Below are 19,755 nucleotides of genomic sequence, written 5' to 3' on the forward strand. Positions count from 1 at the left end.
TATAAGTTGCTTCTAAGTATATATTGTACCTAGACGTGACGTCACGCGAAACTTCAACGGACTGTACCGTCGTCATTTTTCCTTTACGACAAAAAAGAAAAAATACGTGTCTAAAATTCTGTGTTAATGTAACGTCTCGCCTATTATAATCCCTATATATATATATATATATATATATATATATATATATATATATATATATATATACCTATATGTACGTATCTATATATTCGCCAATATGTACGTGGAGACGTTACATAAACCCATTTTAGAGCTGTGTTTTTATGACCGAGCTCATAAAAACATGTTGAAAACATTAATATTAAAATATCTTTATTTGCATGAACATATTTACATAATTATATAAGAAACTAAGACTACACTTAAAAGCTAGCTAATGTATAAAATAGACTGGCGACATTTCCTCGCTGTATTGCAGTGATGATACGTTGTGCGAGGAAGTCGCCAGCTCTTCGGTCACCAGTTAGCCAGTTACCCCTCAACCAGACGCTTCGCGATTTCTGTGAAACGCTTGTTGGCGCTGGGACCCCGTGGACCTGCAGTTTCTACGTCATTAATATTATCATTACCTACATATATGAAGTATAAACTTATAAGGTGTACTCGGGTAATTCCGAACGTCGAAAACCGTCGGAAAATTCCGAAATTCAAATGATAATTACCCTTGATTCCATAGTAATAAGGGTCCCTTGTCGGAATTTGCCGACGGTTTTCGACGTTCGGAATTACCCGAGTACACCTTACACGGGAGTTGAAAATAGTATTTTATGAAACAGGCGTTTAAAGGAGGTCAATAACCTAATCACAAAAAAAAAAAAACCCCCAACCGCGACATAGTGGACCGATTTTCATAAAACATGGCTAAGAACACTCCCCACTAACTCAGCTTTCAAACAAAAGAAACTAAATCGAAATCGGTTCGTCCGTTCGGGAGCTACGATGCCACAGACAGACTCACACATAGACAGACAGACACACACACAGCCAGACACGTCAAACTTATAACACCCCGTCGTTTTTTCGTCGGGGGTTAAAAAAGGCGAGTGGCGTGGGCAACATGAAGCATTGTTAATAAAGACGCCACGAGTATTTTTTGACTCAGTTAAACACCGTTGCATACAATACATTTTCTACGACCATGCACTTAGCTTTTAATAGTTTTCTAGAATAACTTTCGTGAAATTCATATTGTTTCCTGTATTTTGACCCAAAGGTTTGCACTGTCACCGCAGCTGCCCAAAGCCATCCCGCGCACGCGCGCAGTATCGTTATAACAATGCGTTGCCATAGTTACAGAGTCAAACAATGCATTTTCAATTTTTTTATCCCCGACGCAAAACCGACGGGGTATTATAAGTTTGACGTGTCTGTATGTCTGCCTGTCCGTCTGTCTGTCCGTCTGTCTGTCTGTCTGTCTGTCTGTTTGTCTCTCTATCTGTGTGTATGTCTGTCTGTGGCATCGTAGCTCGCGAACGGATGAACCGATTTAGATTTCATTTTTTTGCCTGAAAGCTGATTTAGTCGGGAGTGTTCGTAGCCATGTTTCATGAAAATCGGTTTACTATGTCACGGACGGGGGTTTTTTCAAAATTTTAATTTTGTGGTTAGGTTATTCGTCACTAAGCCGGCGGACGCTGGCTTTGTGGAATAGGTTTTTATGTAGGGTTTTAAATATCTATGCACGACCCTGTAAATGATGAATAACAGTTAGGGATTATAAAAAACATTTTATTTTAAGTAAAGGAAAGTACCCATGATTGACACTGTTAGTCCGAGTCTGCTTTCATTGCGGGCCTGGTCCCGCGCGGCGTTATGTTGAATCTCATGAGTACATCCTGAATCATAGCGCGTATTTCCCAAGATTTACTGTGCTGCTTGAATAGTCTGTAGCGCTCCTTATACTGTTCCACGATCGTTATAAACTCCATATAGTCGCTCACTGTCGACAAATAATAAGTTTTCTACAATATGTCATAACAGTATTGTAGGAGGTAGGGCATAGCGAATGATATTCCGCTTTGTGTGGTAGGGCACAGCACAGCGGATATCGTCTCGCTCGAATCTAGAGCAGAGCCGAACTGGGGTAGTAGCTCCGCCTTACAGAAGACCGCAGCCAAATAGCACTAGACCCTACTCATAGTGTTGTGTTCCTGCCGGTGAGTAAGGCTGCCGGAGCTCAACGAGGGTGCGGTCCTGATGACGGGAGGACTTACGGAACTAACTTGTGCCGTATATTGCCCTTTAGAGTCGTCGGCAACCCGAACCCTCCTTGGAACTTGTACACTCCTTTTTGCTGTGTACTTAACACAGCAAAAGGGAATGTACAAGTTTCTAATGGGGTGGCAACGCGCATGTGACACTGTTGGGTTGCATGCGGTCATAGGTTACGGTGACCGCTTTCCATCAGGTGGACCGTATGCTTGTTTGCCACCGACGTAGTATTTAAAAAAAAAAACAGTAGAAGTACAGAAGGCCCACTGCTTAGATGTTCACGAAATGTCGCCTTTTTAAATGCCTACAAAATTCTTACAAAGACGGCGAAAGACGGAATGAGCTATTCTTATAAAAATAGCAAAAGCATTATAACGCTGTGTCTTGCGTGGGCGATGGTCGCGCGACCGTCGCCGTCGCGTCTCATACTCCCATATCGATAAGGTTTGATTTCGTATGCGTCGCATCGCCGTCGCGCGACGATCGCGTGACCGTCACCCACGCAAGCCACGGCGTAAGCGTACCTTTCATATTTAAGGAGTTCCGTCCTGATTATCATCAGCAGTTCCACTGCACCAAATGCCACTGTTCTGAACTTAATTACCAGCAAAGTCACTATACGTGTGCCGTTCAGATTTGAGCAGTTCCGTTCTTATTTGGTTCTGATTATCATCAGCAGTTCCAGTGCACCAAATGTAATTTTTCCGAACGTAAATGCATGTTGTTCTTATAACAACACAAATATATATGCAATGCCTTTAAGATTTGAAGAGTTCCCTCAATTTCTTCAGGATTACATCTTCAGAACTGGGTTCTGATAAAAATGGGACTAGTCTGTATTTATATACATTGAATCAAATATATTTTTTTCGAAATCGCTCCAGTAACGACGAAGGTATCGTGGAACAAACATTAAGAAAAAAAATACAGACAAATTGAAAACCCCCTTTCTTGAGATTTGAAGCGGCGGTTAAAAAACACAGACGAATTGAGAACTACCTTCCTTAAGGCTGCTTTCAAAAAAAACGTCAAAAGAATGTAAAATTGATAGTTTTAGTCGGTGAAATACTACACTTTCCGTTATCCAATAGATTTATTTAATTCAAGTTCCAGTTAGAGCATCTTATTGTCTTGATTTTTATAAGACTGGATTTTTGAAAACTAACTCACTAAATTAATTATGAATTTTTCTCTAATGCACGTTTAGAAAAACGCACGTATAGAGCTGAATCAGTCGATCTTATTTGTAAAATTTGGACAATTTTGAATATTAAAACGGGTAAATTTATAATTCGTATATCCTGTACCACAATCATTTCAGACTAGATTTTTATTTTAAGTTTTTGCAAAAGAGTAAACTAGCCTAAGGCGAATTCAATTTTTTTCAGAAATTACCTAAAATTAAGTGACAATTTCTTTGAAAATCTACATGACATTGAAGTAAGTTTTGTACTAAATTAATCTGCAACGTTTACTCAAATTGCTGTTATGCCTTAGTGATTATAAATTGCTATTATTGATTTTTGCCAATTTTTTGAAAACGAGCCTTCACCGGTATAATTATTACCACTTTTGGACATTTTCTCATATTTTGTTAGACCAAGTAGAAAAAGACCTATAATGTGATATATATTTATAAACTGCTCGCAAAGCCCTTTAATTTGATACCACACACGGTATGATCGAGCGCTTGGTTGCGATTTCACTATTTTTAACACGAAAGCCCTCTTAAGATTTGGGCGGCGGTTAAAAATGACAAAAGTAGAACTTTATAAAGACTTTCTAGGAAAATTATTTTGAACTTGACAGGTTGAACAGTTTTTGAAAAAAATACGGGTAACTACGGAACCCAACACTGAGCGTGGCCCGACACGCTCTTGGCCGGATTTTAATAAGGTACAGCGGGGCAAATCTCGACTGGGGGACGAATGTAACTGATCAATTTTTTTCCATGTTTTACAATGTTTGCATTATTGAATAGAGCGTCCACCGGTTATATATGGTAGGCGTGTTCAGTGGATACATGTAGAACTCAACATCATAGTGTAATAATGGAAAAAATGGATCAGTTACAATTGCCGCCCAGTAGAGATTTGCCCCGCTGTACCTTTTCTCTCTTTGCCAAGCTGTAAACGTGGGCCATTTTTTTCAAAGTTGTCCACCCCACTCTTTTTTTGGATTTGGATCACTATCGTACATTCTGTATAGCATATACTGTAACATACGTATTTTTAAATAAATAAAATAAAATAAAAAATTGTTTCTTTCGGACCAATTAAAAATCCATAGAACTTGTTAGTATAGACTCCGAATATATAATATCTATACTGACAAGTTCAAGTTTATACTACCTAGAGTATCCGAATAGGAGAAAAAAAGTGTCCCATGTTTTTTTCCCATTCCGTTACCATTTTTTCATACATTTTGTGTGGCGGTAACGGAATGGAAGGTTTGAAAAATGTATGGAAATCTTGGGACATTTTTTTTTCCTACCAGCCGGCGTATCATGCTTCCAATTTTATCACTTGTCCACGTGGATAAGACAACTGTCACTCTCACACTGACATACTTGCTAAAGCGTGACGGATGCTTTATCCACGTGGATAAGTGATAAAATTGGAATCATAATACGCCGGCTGGATCGAAAGAGCTCGTGATTCTGAGTATGGATCGCGTAAAAATACGTATGTTACAAAAAATGGGTATGGGTTAAATTGTGGCGTAGGCGAGAGGCTCCGCTGGCAACCTGTCACTGCAATGTCACAGTTTAGTTTTCTGTCAACCCCTTATTTGCCAAGAGTGGCACTGAAGCTTGAGTGGTTTCATGTGCTCTGCCTACCCCTTCGTGGGATGCAGGCGTGATTGTATGTATGTACGTATATATGTTACAAAAAAAGTGGGATGGACAACTTTGAAAAAAAATGGCCGACTTACGCATGAACTGAAGAGATCCAACAATATCGGATCTCAAATCGACTCCATACCCGTAGAGTTTATCATAGTTAGTCGTATTCCTGTATAAATGAACCATATGTTCAAATATCGATTCGAGTTGTTGGTACATTTTACCGGCACCAAAGTCGAACGTTCTGATGTATCGCTTTTCCACCCTGTACACGTCTCGCATTTTCATGTCCATATCTGGAAGTAGTAGAAGGAAATTTAGAAAGGACACAAATATTCGGGCGATAAATGAAACCAGAACTACCTAATTCATTTTTTTTAAATTATTTTATTATTAATATTGTCTTCGGTTACCGCGATAGTTACTCATGAAATAAAACTATGGAAACGGACTATTTTATTATTGCTCTGTGTGGGAGCACTATCTGTCCACAGCTCGGCCTGCGGCCTCGCGTGCTTGGGAGCGCCTCGGGGACGCTCCGGGCCTTCGGCCCTACGCGGAGCTCGGCCTTCGGCCTTCGCTGGGTTTCGAAGCTCACCGTTAGGCCTCCGACCCTACTCCCGTAAAAGCATTAAATAAACGTCTATTCCTCATAGCCAGCCCCGGCCGGCTTCCCTCGCACCCACGCAGTAACGTAAAATCCTGAAAAAGCATTGTTTGGCTCTGTAACCATGGCAACGCATTGCTATAACTCTACTGCGTGGGTACCGGCGACCCGGCGGGAGCCGGCTTTGGGGAGCTGGCGGGGGCGCTGGTAGTGCAAACCTTTTCATCAAAATACAGAAAACAGTGTGTACTTATTTCACTAAAGTTATTTTAGAAAATTAATAAACACTGTGTACATATACATTCGTAGAAAAAGTATTGTATGCAACAGCGTTTAACATGGTTACGTCCATAGGTTACGGTGACCGCTTTACATCAGGTGGGCCGTATGCTTGTTTGCCACCGACGTAGTATATAAAAAAAAAATGGTTTTAAGTTAGTCAACGCCACTCGCTTATTTTGACATTCTATAAACGCCAGTTGCATGAAATACTATTAATTTTCACTCAATTATTTTTTGAAAAAAGAAATCTCAGCGTTTGTACCTACTGTAAACATGGATGCGATGACAGTCAATGAAACTGTCAGACGAGCATTTAACATGGTTTAACGGGAGTGTGTTTACATTAAGTACATTGCGGGCCGAATTACATGTTGTATATGTTCTTAAAGAAAACTGTTGAGTTTAATACTAGTTTATTTTTGTAAAACCATCACTACAACCAGCGCGGTGAGAGTTAGAAGTAATTTTTTTTAGGAAAAAAAATCCAAAATTCGTAACTCGAAACCACAAAAAATCGGCTAATGTACAACATGGGGTATATTCTGGTAGCCCATAATGTGACGAGGAATCTAAAAAAAATCTTGACGTCAAGGTTGGTTTTGTGGTTCACCACACCGTATATCAGTAAATAAATAAATAAATAAATAAATATTATAGGACATTCTTACACAGATTGACTGAGGCCTACGGTAAGCTCAAGAAGGCTTGTGTTGTGGGTACTCAGACAACGATATATATAATATATAAATACTTATATACATAGAAAACATCCATGACTCAGGAACAAATATCTGTGCTCATCACACAAATAAATGCCCTTACCGGGATTTGAACCCGGGACCGCGGCGTAGCAGGCAGGGTCACTACCGACTGCGCCAGACCGGTCGTCAAATCAGTAACTTTATTTACCTCTTATAAACTCAGTAGTCATCTGTAGTATAGCGCCAGCCTCTTTGGCGAACATGTAATCTGTCGTCATATTCTTAAGCCCTTTATACGGGTCCAGATTCTTATTTTGCCTTCTACTTTTTCTCATAGATCTCTGCTTTTCCATCGCCAGTACTTCTTGCCAGGATCGCTCAACGCTGTCAGTGAGTTGTTGCGTACATAGCACTGTATAAACATTTAAATTTTAAAAAACCCCGACATAGTATACCGATTTTTATAAAACATGGCTAATACATTTTTGCCCTATGGTTGACTGGTAGAGAATGCCTTAAGGCAATAAGTCCGCCATTTGTAATTTTGTTTTACATTGTGCAATATCGTTTAAATAAATAAATAAATAGGTACTCACATACAAATAATAGGACTCCCAAGGAATACATTTTACAATGAATGTTTCTTTGCCCTATGGTTGACTGGTAGAGAATGCCTTAAGGCAATAAGTCCGCCATTTGTAATTTTGTTTTACATTGTGCAATATAGTTTAAATAAATAGATACTCACATAGAAATAATAGGACTCCCAAAGAATACATTTTACAATAAAATTAATGTTTCTCTAATTCATGACATTATTACGTATGTATGTATGTATGTTGTTATTTACCTAAACAAAACATTGTTTTCACCATAAATGTCCTGACAAAATTAAATAGCTAATTAACAATTGTGTTGTACTTCAGTTTATTATTCATTTGTTAATTTCACAGTTTCATGATTTCGTAATATAGGTAATTATTATTAATAGGTATTTATTATCACATTATTACCTTTCATTATATGCAAAAGAATGTTAGATATGAATGTTGAGAGGTGGAGGGGGAGGGGTAAACCTAAGCAACAATATATGGATCGTGTGAAAGAGGATATGCGAAAGAAAGCAGTGCTGAGATGACGAAAGATAAAGAAGAATGGAAGACGAAGACAAGTTGTACCGACCCCACACATTATAATTAATAATTGAATTGAATTTTGAATATTGCCATTTGTGAATAAGTAGTGATTCGAAATGTGATTTCAGTTATACATTCCAGTGAATATTTTATTTAAAAAATATGCAAGTCGTCTAAATGAATAATAAAATTATAAATGAACATTAAATAAAAATTGGATAAATTAATACTGATGACTCAACTTGAATATTTTAATGTAAGAATATACAAATTGAAATGTCAACAGTTACATGACAATGAATTAGAATTAAAATGAATTATTATTATTAAATTTATAAAATTGAAAATTTATTTTTAAATACAAAAATAAATATCTTAACCTAACGAAGACAGGATCAAAAACCAGGGTGGTTTTTGAACGGTTTCGTAACACAGGGGTAAGGAGAAGAAGAATGTATTTATTGTTGAGTGAAGTGACGTGTATGGCTACTACCCAGCAAATTGATAAAGATAAAGACAAAACATAAAAGACATTAAATTTATTCGTGACATTCACAACACGTACGTACATGTAAAAGCAACAAGAAAACAAGAAACCGAGAACAGAGCATTAAGTGCGCATCACGAAATGGACCCACTCAGCATATTGCTAGCTGAAAGCCAGCGCTGGTCTTCCGTAGGGCCCATTCGGTGATGCCACGACAGATAACACAATACAAAACAATAAAGAAAAGAGATCGAGAAGAAAAAAAAACACACTTAAAATATACTATTTACACTACAAAATAAAAGAAGGAAAAAATAGCATTTTAAGAAGACACAAATAAAATGAAACTAATTCTACACAAATTGTGTACTTAAACTAATTCCCTATTAATATATCGAATTTGCTTCCATTCTTTGCTGTTCTATAAAATATTTTATACCCCAAAACATCTGCAGAACCAATAACATTTCATTTTATCGACGTTAGTCACACGCCAAATTGGATGAGCGAATAAAAGCCTCGCGCTGCGAGTGACTCAAGTGTATTATAATAACGCAATAAATTTCAATATGTGGAGTGCAGACTTAGTACCTATTTACATGGTGCGAGAACTCGAATGCGAGTTTCATTTCAGCGGTATTTGATTGTACTGAATCGCATGTAACCTGAACAGTCTGTAATGCGAGCTGCAAAAGTGAATGGCGGATTTATCAACGTATTCAGTCATAATTTCTCCATGCCATCCCAGCTTACAACACAGACTTCGGGTTGGAAGGTTAGATGGCAGTCGCTTTCGTAAAAACTAGTGTCTATGTCGCAGTAAGATAGATAAAGCCGTTATATAGTTATAACCCTAGGGATATAATTATATGTCGTAACATAGTTAAACGAAAGCAATTTATTGCTATCTTACTAGGAATATAACTAGAATACGTTACTAGTTTAGTCAAATAATTATATGACTGGATTCAGTTTAGTGAAATGATTGTAGACAGGAGTGTGGCGGTGCGGCGGAGGTATAGTTATAACCCTAGGGATATAATTATATGCGTTAAACAAACAAACCACAGTGAAGAATTGTTTAGGGCAAGAATTTGTTAATTATTTCCAATTCAATGTGCTTATTCTCTCTAAACACACAGACGGATGGACAGAGTCGCGACATAAGGGTTCCTTTTGATTTTTTTTTTGGTATAGAACTATAAAGAACCGGGACTTCCGGTTCCAGTCCCACTTAGAGACGTATTATAATTATATCCCTAGATTAAGTTTAATCCAGTGATATAATTATATAACTAAACTAGTACCTACCGTATTATAATTATATCCCTAGGGTTATAACTATACCTCTGCCGCACCGTCGCACTCCTACCTACAATCATTTCACTAGACTGAATCCAGTCATATAACTATATGACTAAACTAGTAACGTATTATAGTTATATTCCTAGTAAGATAGCAATGAATCGCTTTCGTTTAACTATATTACGACGTATAATTATATTCCTAGGGTTATAACTATATAACGGTTTTATCTATCTTACTGCGACATCTACACCAGATCTTGGGTCAAAGAGGATACGGTAGCGAAAATGCTAAAATGGAAAGGAGCCCCCCTTTCAACTTGGGAATTTTAGTTAAATATACAAGTGTTATTAACTAGATTTATCGAAAAAAAATTGTCCATTAATAACAACTCAGTCAAAAGATGTTTCAAAAAAATCTTTAAAATCGAGGTTCCGCTCTCGACTCTTTCCTCCTTCAAAACTTAATCAATCGGGACGAAATTTGAGAATCTGAATAACAATGAAATAATCATTTAGCTTTTTTGGTTAATTGTTACCAATCTTGAGTATCACACCTTTTTTTGCGCCACAATGAAAAAGGCCGTTTTTGGAAATTTTTGATTGGCTCTAGAATCTTTAAAAAGCAGAATATCAAAAAAATCAAAACGGTCCGACACAGATAAAAATAATAACAATCTGTGTTGAAAAAATCATTGCTCTATCTTCAAAAACCAGGGAGGAAATAGTCGAGAGCGTTGGTATGGAGAATTGACCCCTACCGTATCGTCTTAAAGCGAACCCCAGGCTCTCATGAGCCGTGGTGAATGCCGGGATAACGCAAGGAGGATGATGATCTGCCTTTATACCTACGACCTACGTCTTTGGTAGAAGCTAAGTCAAGTTTACCACGGGTGATTGTACTCTTGATGAGATTCGACAATTACTGAGTGTATTTAGGATAGGTAAGGATGATAGCTAGTAATAGTAGTAATCTATTTATGTATAGTTAGCAAGTGGTAAAGTTTTGGTACACAGTTAATACATACAACGGCGGGGAGTAAAGCGTTTACAGATAGTTTTGGTCGCAGTGGGCAGTAGATGAACAGTAAGTAGGTAACGTATTTAAAGTTAGACTTCTTTTTTTGTATTTGTAGTTTTCTATAATATTATGTGTAGCTTTTAGTTGAAATTCGACATTTAGAGACCTTATACATCCCTAATCATTGTAGTAGCGTTATACTTTAGTTAGAACTTACCTCTAGAATTAGTATTATCAATTGTAATTTTAGTTCAACTTTTGTTTTGTATATAATGACTTGCAAATGTGCCCCTGTGGCCTATTTTCTGAATAAAATATGATTTGTAATTTGTAAAGACTATGATAAATTGGCAACGACTTCGATGTCCCTGTCTATGCACCGGTTACATTAACGTCATAATTTCGTCGAAGTTTGACGTTTGAAATATTATTTGCGCCACCAGTAGTCAAAATCGCTTGCCAATTAATAGTCTACTAGACTCATATCGAATTTGGCACAAGAAAGGACTGTTTTCTATAGTATTTGACATGAGAATGTCATGTTTATAGATTTTGGGTATTAAAAGTGTGTGATGACTACATATTGTTTTTGGATTAAAATATGTGTGTAATATTTTTTTTTTACTTTGGCCACCGAATACGCTGTCAGCCATATAGTGATTAGGTAATGACTTTTAAAAGAAACATAATATTTTATATCAAAAAAATATTCTCTACCTAATTGAATTCAATACATCTTAAAACTTTATATCATCATTATTGGCCACGACCTCTTAGCAGATGATTGTTGCAGTGATTTTATTGAGTGCCGGTACAATCGTACTTTTGCCACATCTGTCACAGGTGAAACGCGAGTCAAGATAACGAGGAGCTCTGGAGCGAAATCTTTTCTGCTTAAAACTTTATAGGAAACAATATTAACCCGTAACCTACTGTCAATTACACTTTACTGTGCCCCCAAACCTAGTTAAGTAACCCGACAAGTTCTAACAAGCGTGGCGGGACGAGGGTTACAGCTATTAAACTTAACAATAACAACAATACAACGCTCCTACAAGATAAACTGTTTTTGGTAGAATAATACTTTTGATAAGGGCGAGGTCTAGACGCAACGAGCGTGATGGGATTCTTTGCGACTGAAAGCGCGAGGAGCGTAATAGTTGCTAAGTTAAATCATTTTTAACCCCCGACGCAAAAACGACGGGGTGTTATAACTTTATAAATTTGACGTGTCTGTCTGTCTGTATGTCTCTTTGTCTGTCTGTCTGTCTGTATACTGTGGTATCATAGCTCCCGGACGGATGAACCATCTACTATGTCGCGGTCCCGCTTTAAAAAAAAAATATCTTCTGTTGTAACTTCATTTGTAAAGTAACTATCAAATCTTAATAAATTACGTATTTTAATTCTGTAGTTTTCCATTTTGTAAACAATTTAATTAATTTTCTCAAACATGGTATGAAATATTGATGTTATGTGCCTTATAATTGGCAGCGAAGTATGACGTTGCAGGTGCGGCTAGGACGATTGATAGATAATGGAATTTCATACAAACCTTGCAGGCCAAGGCCGGCAAAGTCTTGTTTTTTTAATTTCCAAACACAGATAATTGTGACATAACATCCAGGTATTTAGCCAATTAAAAAAAAAACTATGGGGCTTTATAGACGTGCCGACTGCAACTGGTACGGGCCCTAGACAATATTTGATTTTGGGTGCGTTTTCATAAAAAAAAAATTTTTTTCGTCTTTTTTGATTTTTTTTTTAACTTTTTGTCTTTTTATAGGCGTATACGGGGCATCAAAGGGTAACGAACTCTATATGTCTTCGGCCGGCAACCCCCTTTGTCCCGGCCTCTGTAGTAATGTACTATTATTGGTCCCCTTCAAATGACTCACTCTGAATATCTGATATGAAAAATGAATTTTATCTGACACATGATACAGCTCTTTAAAAGCTTGATGGACATGTTGAAAAATGACCGATTGTGTTTGAATTATCGGCGCAATATTTTATTCAAATTGTATCAATATTGTCTTGTCACTGCCCTGCTAAAGATAAATGTTGAAACGAAATTTTAATGATTGGTTTTAGAAAATGGTAACAAATTGATATGCTATCGGTTTTCTTCTAAAACTGGTATCGCATCACGATTTTTGTATTAATCGACCTGTGGCTTTTCTTCTAACCTAAAAAACCATAGTCGTACACTTAACCAATTGAAATTCTACTCTACAACCATGTCAAAATGACAAACAGTAAGAGATTTCTTACAATCTGATTTATAACGTCACTAATCTATGACATACTCGTAGTTTTACAGTGTCCTAGGGTTCCAATTGGCTGACTGTACCTACATACTCGTATTTAGGAAGGTTTCATATTCTACCAATTTTGTGTCGCAGGCCATCTCAAATCGCTGTGTGGAAAAGTCGTTATTCTAAAAGTTTAAAAAAACTTACAATCACAGAACTATCCAGATCTAGTGACATATCGCTGGTGCTTATTGTGGGTTATTTCACCACAGTGAGATTGACGCTTGACACTGACAATTTGTCCCTATTTCTGGGTCGATAAGTAACAGTTCATTGTTATTCAACGTTAATATTCCCTTGTTGAACAGGCAATGAACGGCAAAGTTGTCAGGCGACAGTTGTCACTATTGTCACAGATCATATAATACTAGCTATTGTGAAATAGGCCATTAGTCATATAGGCCAACTAGGCCAATTACCCCATCCTTTAATACATAAACTTAGTGAACTGATTCAGAAAAAACCGGCCAAGAGCGTGTCGGGCCACGCTCAGTGTAGGGTTCCGTAGTTTTCCGTATTTTTCTCAAAAACTACTGAACCTATCAAGTTCAAAATGATTTTCCTAAAAAGTCTTTATAAAGTTCTACTTTTGTGATTTTTTTCATATTTTTTAAACATATGGTTCAAAAGTTAGAGGGGGGCGACACACTTTTTTTTCCTTTAGGAGCGATTATTTCCGAAAGTATTTATATTATCAAAAAAATACTTTGGTAAACCCTTATTCATTTTTAAACACCTATCCAACAATATATCACACGTTGGGGTTTGAATGAAAAAAAAAATCAGTCCCCACTTTACATGTAGGGGAGGTACCCTAACAAAACTATTTTACCACTTTATCGGGGTGATTGATATACATAATGGTACCAAATTTCATCTTTCTAGTGCTAACGGTTACTGAGATTATCCGAGGACTGACGGACGGACGGACGGACGGACGGACGGACGGACGGACGGACGGACGGACGGACCGACGGACGGACGGACGGACGGACGGACGGACGGACGGACGGACGGACGGACGGACGGACTGACGGACGAACGGACGGACGGACGGACGGACGGACAGACAGACATGGCGAAACTATAGTTGAATACGGAACCCTAAAAACAGTAGTAAAGTGGAATTTAGTGGTCATTACAGTTTACTGGGACGAAGGCGATTAAATTGCCAAATTTGGCTATTCCCAGCCGGCCGTGAATCACTTAGACCGAAGGCCGATTCGAACGAAGTTAAGGGGATAGGGGCGATTATTCTCCATACAAAATAGTCTATCTATCCCCCAGACAAACCTTTTTTTTACTAGCCTAGTGTAGTATCCCACTGCTGGGCAAAGGCCTCCCCTCGCTTCTTCCACTAAACCATGTCACGTGCGTAATCCTGCCAGCGTGGATAGAATGCGTCCAAGTCATCCCGCCATCTCTCTTTCAGCCTGCCTGAACCCCGGCCTGCGCACGGTATTCCGTGGGTCCCACTCGGTAACCATTTTGCATCCTGTTTATCAAAATTGGAGTTTGAAACACAGCGTTAAACGTTTAACACTGTCAGTTGGAAGCTTCACTTCAAAAATAAAAATAACGATGGGAAATTTTAGACGCCGGTACCTTATAAGAGAGCAATTTAAAAACTTGTATGACCTTGGTTCGCTCCAATGTTTGGAACATAATTAAATTTCATATAATTGAAAGTTTCATCACCTAAACACAAAATTAAAATTTTGAAAAAACCCCCGACATAGTGGAACGCTTTTCATGAAACATGGCTGAGAACACTCCCGACTAACTCAGCTTTAAAACAAAAAAAACTAAATCTAATTCGGTTCATCCGTTCGAGAGCTACGATGCCACAGACAGACAGACACGTCAAACATATAACACCCCTTCGTTTTTGCGTCGGGGGTTAAAAACAGAGGCAAAAGTCAAATTACATTGTCTTGATTATAATAATACCTTCGTCAAATTGTTTAAAATATTTCCAATAATGTAATTCAAGAGGAGGAAAATTAAACCCATAATTACATGAAAAACTTTTTCGTAGCGGTTCCCTTTTCGTCTTAATGCCAATTTGATCTCATTTTCCTGTATGGGTAAATATAAATAATCATGTACACGTGTGCGAATGAAGGTCGCTCGTGCAAATTATGAATCGTTTTGACAAGTTTCTGGAACTTAGCAATAGTTTGTATTTGAAATAAAAGACTTTGTTAATTTTGGTTCATAACCTGCGGCTCCTTAGATGGAGAGCTGGTAGAATTTTGGGGTTCTTGAGGCAAGCTTTTTACACCGCACGAATTATGAAAAATAGTTACCTACTTTTGTGTTGCTAAGTCATAAACGAGTCGTGACGTCATATTGATACACGACTGCCCAAAAAAAGAGTATATTGTTTTCAGCGTTCATGTTTATATGTAGGTATGTATGTGAGTTTTTTTGCATAAAATACTTTAAAGATGCAGAATGAACAGATGGACTGATCGCTAAAAAACTGTAACTATCATTTCCTTTTAATAAAAATAATTCTACTTAAAACCAGATCAATATCATATTTTTAAACTTTGAATGTTCCTCCAAATAGGATCAAAATTGGGATTAACGACATTGCAATTTAGTTAAGCGTTATAATCTGGTAATTTTCCTCAGAATGTTTGGAGAAAAGTTACGGTGTGATAAAAACTAACGATAATGTGTAAACAGGTAATAGTCATTTGTTTTATAAGGGGGCAACGAGCAAAAATGGCGTCGAATAGGTTGGCTGAATCGAATCGCAAAAATCCGACTATGAATAGTCAATTCTATTCGACGCGTCAGCGAAAATTACAATATTAGACCGCGAGCGCAGCGAGGGTTTCAAGGCACGAAGGTTTAACCAATTATCTTATGGGAACGCATGCGTGAGTTCATAATATATGTATATTCGGTTGTTGGTTATCACATTCCATCCATTACATCGGTATTAGTGGCATTATCAGTTCACAGCCCAGTGGCATGTTAAGGCAAACAAGCGTGCATAATTATCGCGTCCCAAATTCGACCTAGCAGGCAAGCACGGTCGCGTGATAAACGATATATCGCCAGGCCATCCTTTCCGCACTGTTTGTAAGTCCGATAGGGATTCACCGGTGTGATAAAAGTTTATCCAACAATGCCCACTAGTATGTAATGTTGCATGGGTGAAATGGTGATTATGATGATAAACAGAACATACGTGTGTTACCTGCAAGTGGTTTTTTTAAAGGAGCGTGATCTAACACAGCTGGTATTTAACTTATCAATGCTTTTAATTTAAAGAATAAATTAAAATATGCGAAAAGTTGTATGAAATTACTTTGCACATTTGTGGATAAAAAACATATTTCAACAGTGTGCTTTGTTGGCGAAAACGTTTCATAATAAGTCCAATTCAAAATATATTTTTGTTATGTAATGTAATATTCGGCCGACCAATAATCGGTTTTCTGCCAAAATTATTCGTAGAATTTAATCGCACGTGTAAATTCATAATAAACGTTGTATTTAATGTCAGCACGTGTGAAATAGCTTGCAAATGTGCTGATAAACAGGGTATTCAGGTAATATTTTAAGACGATACGATACAGGTCAATTCTCCATACAAACGCTCTCGACTATTTCCTCCCTGGTTTTTGAAGATAGAGCAATGATTTTTTCAACACAGATTATTATTATTTTTATCTGTGTCGGACCATTTTGATTTTTTTGCTATTTTCATTTTAAAAGACGATAAAGCCAATCAAAAATTTCTAAAAACGGCCTTTTTCAATATGACTCTAAAAAAGGTGTGATATTCAAGATCGGTAACAATTAGCCAAAAAACCTAAACGGTTCGACACAGATTATTTCATTGCTATTCAGATTCTCAAATTTCGTTCCGTTTAAATAAGTTTTGAAGGAGGAAACAGTCGAGAGCGGAACCTCGATTTTAAAGTTTTTTTCGCAATATAATTATTTTGACTGAGTTGTTCTTAATGTACATTTTTTTCGATAAATCTAGTTGATAACACTAGTATATTTAACTGAAATTACCAAATTGAACGGGGTTCTCCTTTCCATATTAGCATTTTCGCTGCCGTAGCGTCTTAAGCCGATAATTAACAATTGTCAGGAATGTCAAGGGACTTTATCTGTACGGGAGTGATTTTTTGAGTTGAGCCAAACTTCACCGAATTTTCTCTAGAGGAAACGCTTATAATATTATGTATAATATACAGTGTGTAAATCTAATACGAGCGAATCTCATATTAACGGGTTAATACAACATTGTCAATGTGACATCCTGCCATCTACGGCAGTTTTTTTTTTTAATTTGGCTATGTACTACATATATAGTATTACTCTATAATAGTATAGTCAAAATCGAAACATCCTGGCAGGGTCGCCATGAAATGTAGGTTGTTACCGAGGTAATTGACAAGTCAAAACTCAGGGAATTTCTGTATATTTATTTGAAGATACATCAGGTTTATATACTAGGGTATTATCTAATATTTAATATTAATGTGGGATTTATCATGGTATCTATTTCATGATAGTGTTCATATTTCAAAGGTTATGATTGTACTTGATGATCTTTAAAGGTTATCTATCTATATGTGGGTGTATGACGCTGCCATGCCTCACTACACTTAATACATTTTGGCAATAGCCCGAGCTAGCCGCAAATTACGCATGAACATCGCAAATGCTTCTGATTACCACTCGATTGCAAAACAATGGTCGGGGCAAGAGCAACCTTTATTTAAGTGGGATAAGATAGGTTTTTATACGACCGAACATAACCTGTATTTTGTAATTGCAAGCCGATTGTGTTCATGTGTGGAGATTGTACGGATGAGCAGTCTGTTTGGCGTTCGGGTTTCATTTTGTGAGCGACTTCTAAATTGGCAACTATTCTAAATAAGACATCCACTGCTGAACATAGACCCCTTTGGACCTCCATATATACCGGTTGGAAGCGACCTACATCCAGCGTCTATGGTCGTCTGTTCATCTTGTGGATGGACGTCCAATCGAAATCCAAATTGGTAATAAGTTTTTCTAAATCGAATTAGACATCATAAACCTAAAACCACAGAAAAAGCGACCGAATGTATCGACTGAGCCGGGAATCGATAATCAAAAATTATAGTTATACTTTTATGTATGTTTTTCTTTTTTTTTCTCTGAAAATTACTGAAACTCAAGTTATATCTCAATTCTAGTTTTTTTTGTGTTTTTCTTTTTTTTTCGCCGAAAGTTACTGAAGCTCATTTACTTTTTTTTTTCTTTTGGCCTCAGAAATGTGCGGTTAAAATCTTTTGGGATACTCATTTTACACCGTGTTCATATCGTGTGTAAATTGAGTAGGGTAGTAATTTCTTAAGTTATGACAAACTCTACTTATCTATTCTCTCTCTCTCTCTCTTTAGCCTGATTCTACCCTTCGGGTGTAGGCCTCCTTCAACATGCGCCACTCGTCACGGTTTTGTGCGATCTGGAGCCACTTTTTCCCAGCTGTCCTTTTGATATCGTCCGCCCAGCGCATCTGCGGTCTTTTTTGACGGCGCTCTTCTCCCCATGGTCGCCATTCAAGTAGTCTTTTATTCCAGGAGTCGTTTTTACGTGCTATATGGCCAGCCCATTCCCACTTCAATGTTGCTACGCGTTTTATCACATCAGTGACTTTACTCTGTTGTCTCAGCCACCTGTTCGTTTTACGGTCTCTCAATGTGACTCCAACCAATTTTCTTTCTATCGCCTATAACTTATCTATTATATAGGTTTAATAAATTTACCCTAACAAAAGCTTATTACCACCCATACATTATTATAACAGTTGAAAGCTTTCATTTATTTCACATACCCCTATCTAATACGGGTACAGCCGGGTAAAGTATATATAGATGCCGACAAAGTGCTAAAAATATGTATACACGACTTTATTGCTTACAAATTAAGGTTATGGATAGATATTTTTGCCACTCTGTCCGCATCTATATTTAATGCGGGCACAGCCTCGATAATAATAAATTATACTTCTCGCTCGTTCACCTCGCAAACTTCGCTGCAAAGGGTAGGTGCTGATAATATCAGCACCTATCATTACATCCAACTTCGGATATTATCCGAAGTTGGATGTAATGATAAAAAGTTTTCATGTATGTTAAAGTTTTATTCTATGCAATCCTGGTCTGAGATAATTTTTTTTGGGCAGACCCTTTTCTTTTAAATATTTTAAAAGCCTCTGCTTCTATTATACCGGATGTTTGGTAACCAGATGCAAAACCGAAACTGATAAGTAGAAAGGTGATAAGTAGACTAGGCATCTTGCTAGAAAGTTCATAAAGTATTAGGTTTTTTTATTTATTCATAAAATAGCGTAATCTGACATAATTATTTAATATTGTCTTCGGTTATCACGATAGTTACTCATGAAATAAAACTATGGAAACGGATTATAATCGCGTATAATGAATTTACAATTCATCCCGACCGACCGATACAGCGTTCGTGATCAGCGTTCGTGCATATTGTAATTTTTCCTCAGTCACCCTGAGGAAAAATTACATCCAAGAAATATTAACGAACCATGACCATAAATAATATAGATTTCTAAGGCAGGTACACACACTATAAATAAAGCTAATTATACAATATTTACCATTACTATGTTAAAAAACAATTAATCTACATAAAATTGACAAAAAACAAACTGCAAATGTCCAACACCATACAACACAAATGCCTCACAGTCTTCGTCGTGGTTAAAGTAAAGCCATCTTCTCTATTAAAGTTTGGATATTTCTTGATCTCAATGGCCTCGCGCAATGT

The 19,755-nt window shown here is 37.2% G+C and overlaps 1 protein-coding gene across 1 annotated transcript; it reads right to left on the reverse strand.

Annotated features, from left to right (window-relative positions):
* Positions 1-430: 430 nt before the first annotated feature.
* LOC125231592 lies at positions 431-7,479 on the reverse strand. Its single transcript, XM_048137050.1, has 5 exons — positions 7,416-7,479; positions 6,876-7,079; positions 5,167-5,373; positions 1,773-1,960; positions 431-557 (listed from the first exon to the last, which is right to left on the reverse strand). The coding sequence occupies exons 1-4, from the start codon at positions 7,444-7,446 to the stop codon at positions 1,788-1,790; spliced, it is 615 nt and encodes a 204-aa protein (XP_047993007.1). The 5' UTR covers positions 7,447-7,479; the 3' UTR covers positions 431-557; positions 1,773-1,787.
* Positions 7,480-19,755: the final 12,276 nt, after the last annotated feature.

The sequence above is a fragment of the Leguminivora glycinivorella genome, chromosome 12 (genome assembly GCF_023078275.1).
Source record: "Leguminivora glycinivorella isolate SPB_JAAS2020 chromosome 12, LegGlyc_1.1, whole genome shotgun sequence".
NCBI lineage: Eukaryota > Metazoa > Arthropoda > Insecta > Lepidoptera > Tortricidae > Leguminivora > Leguminivora glycinivorella.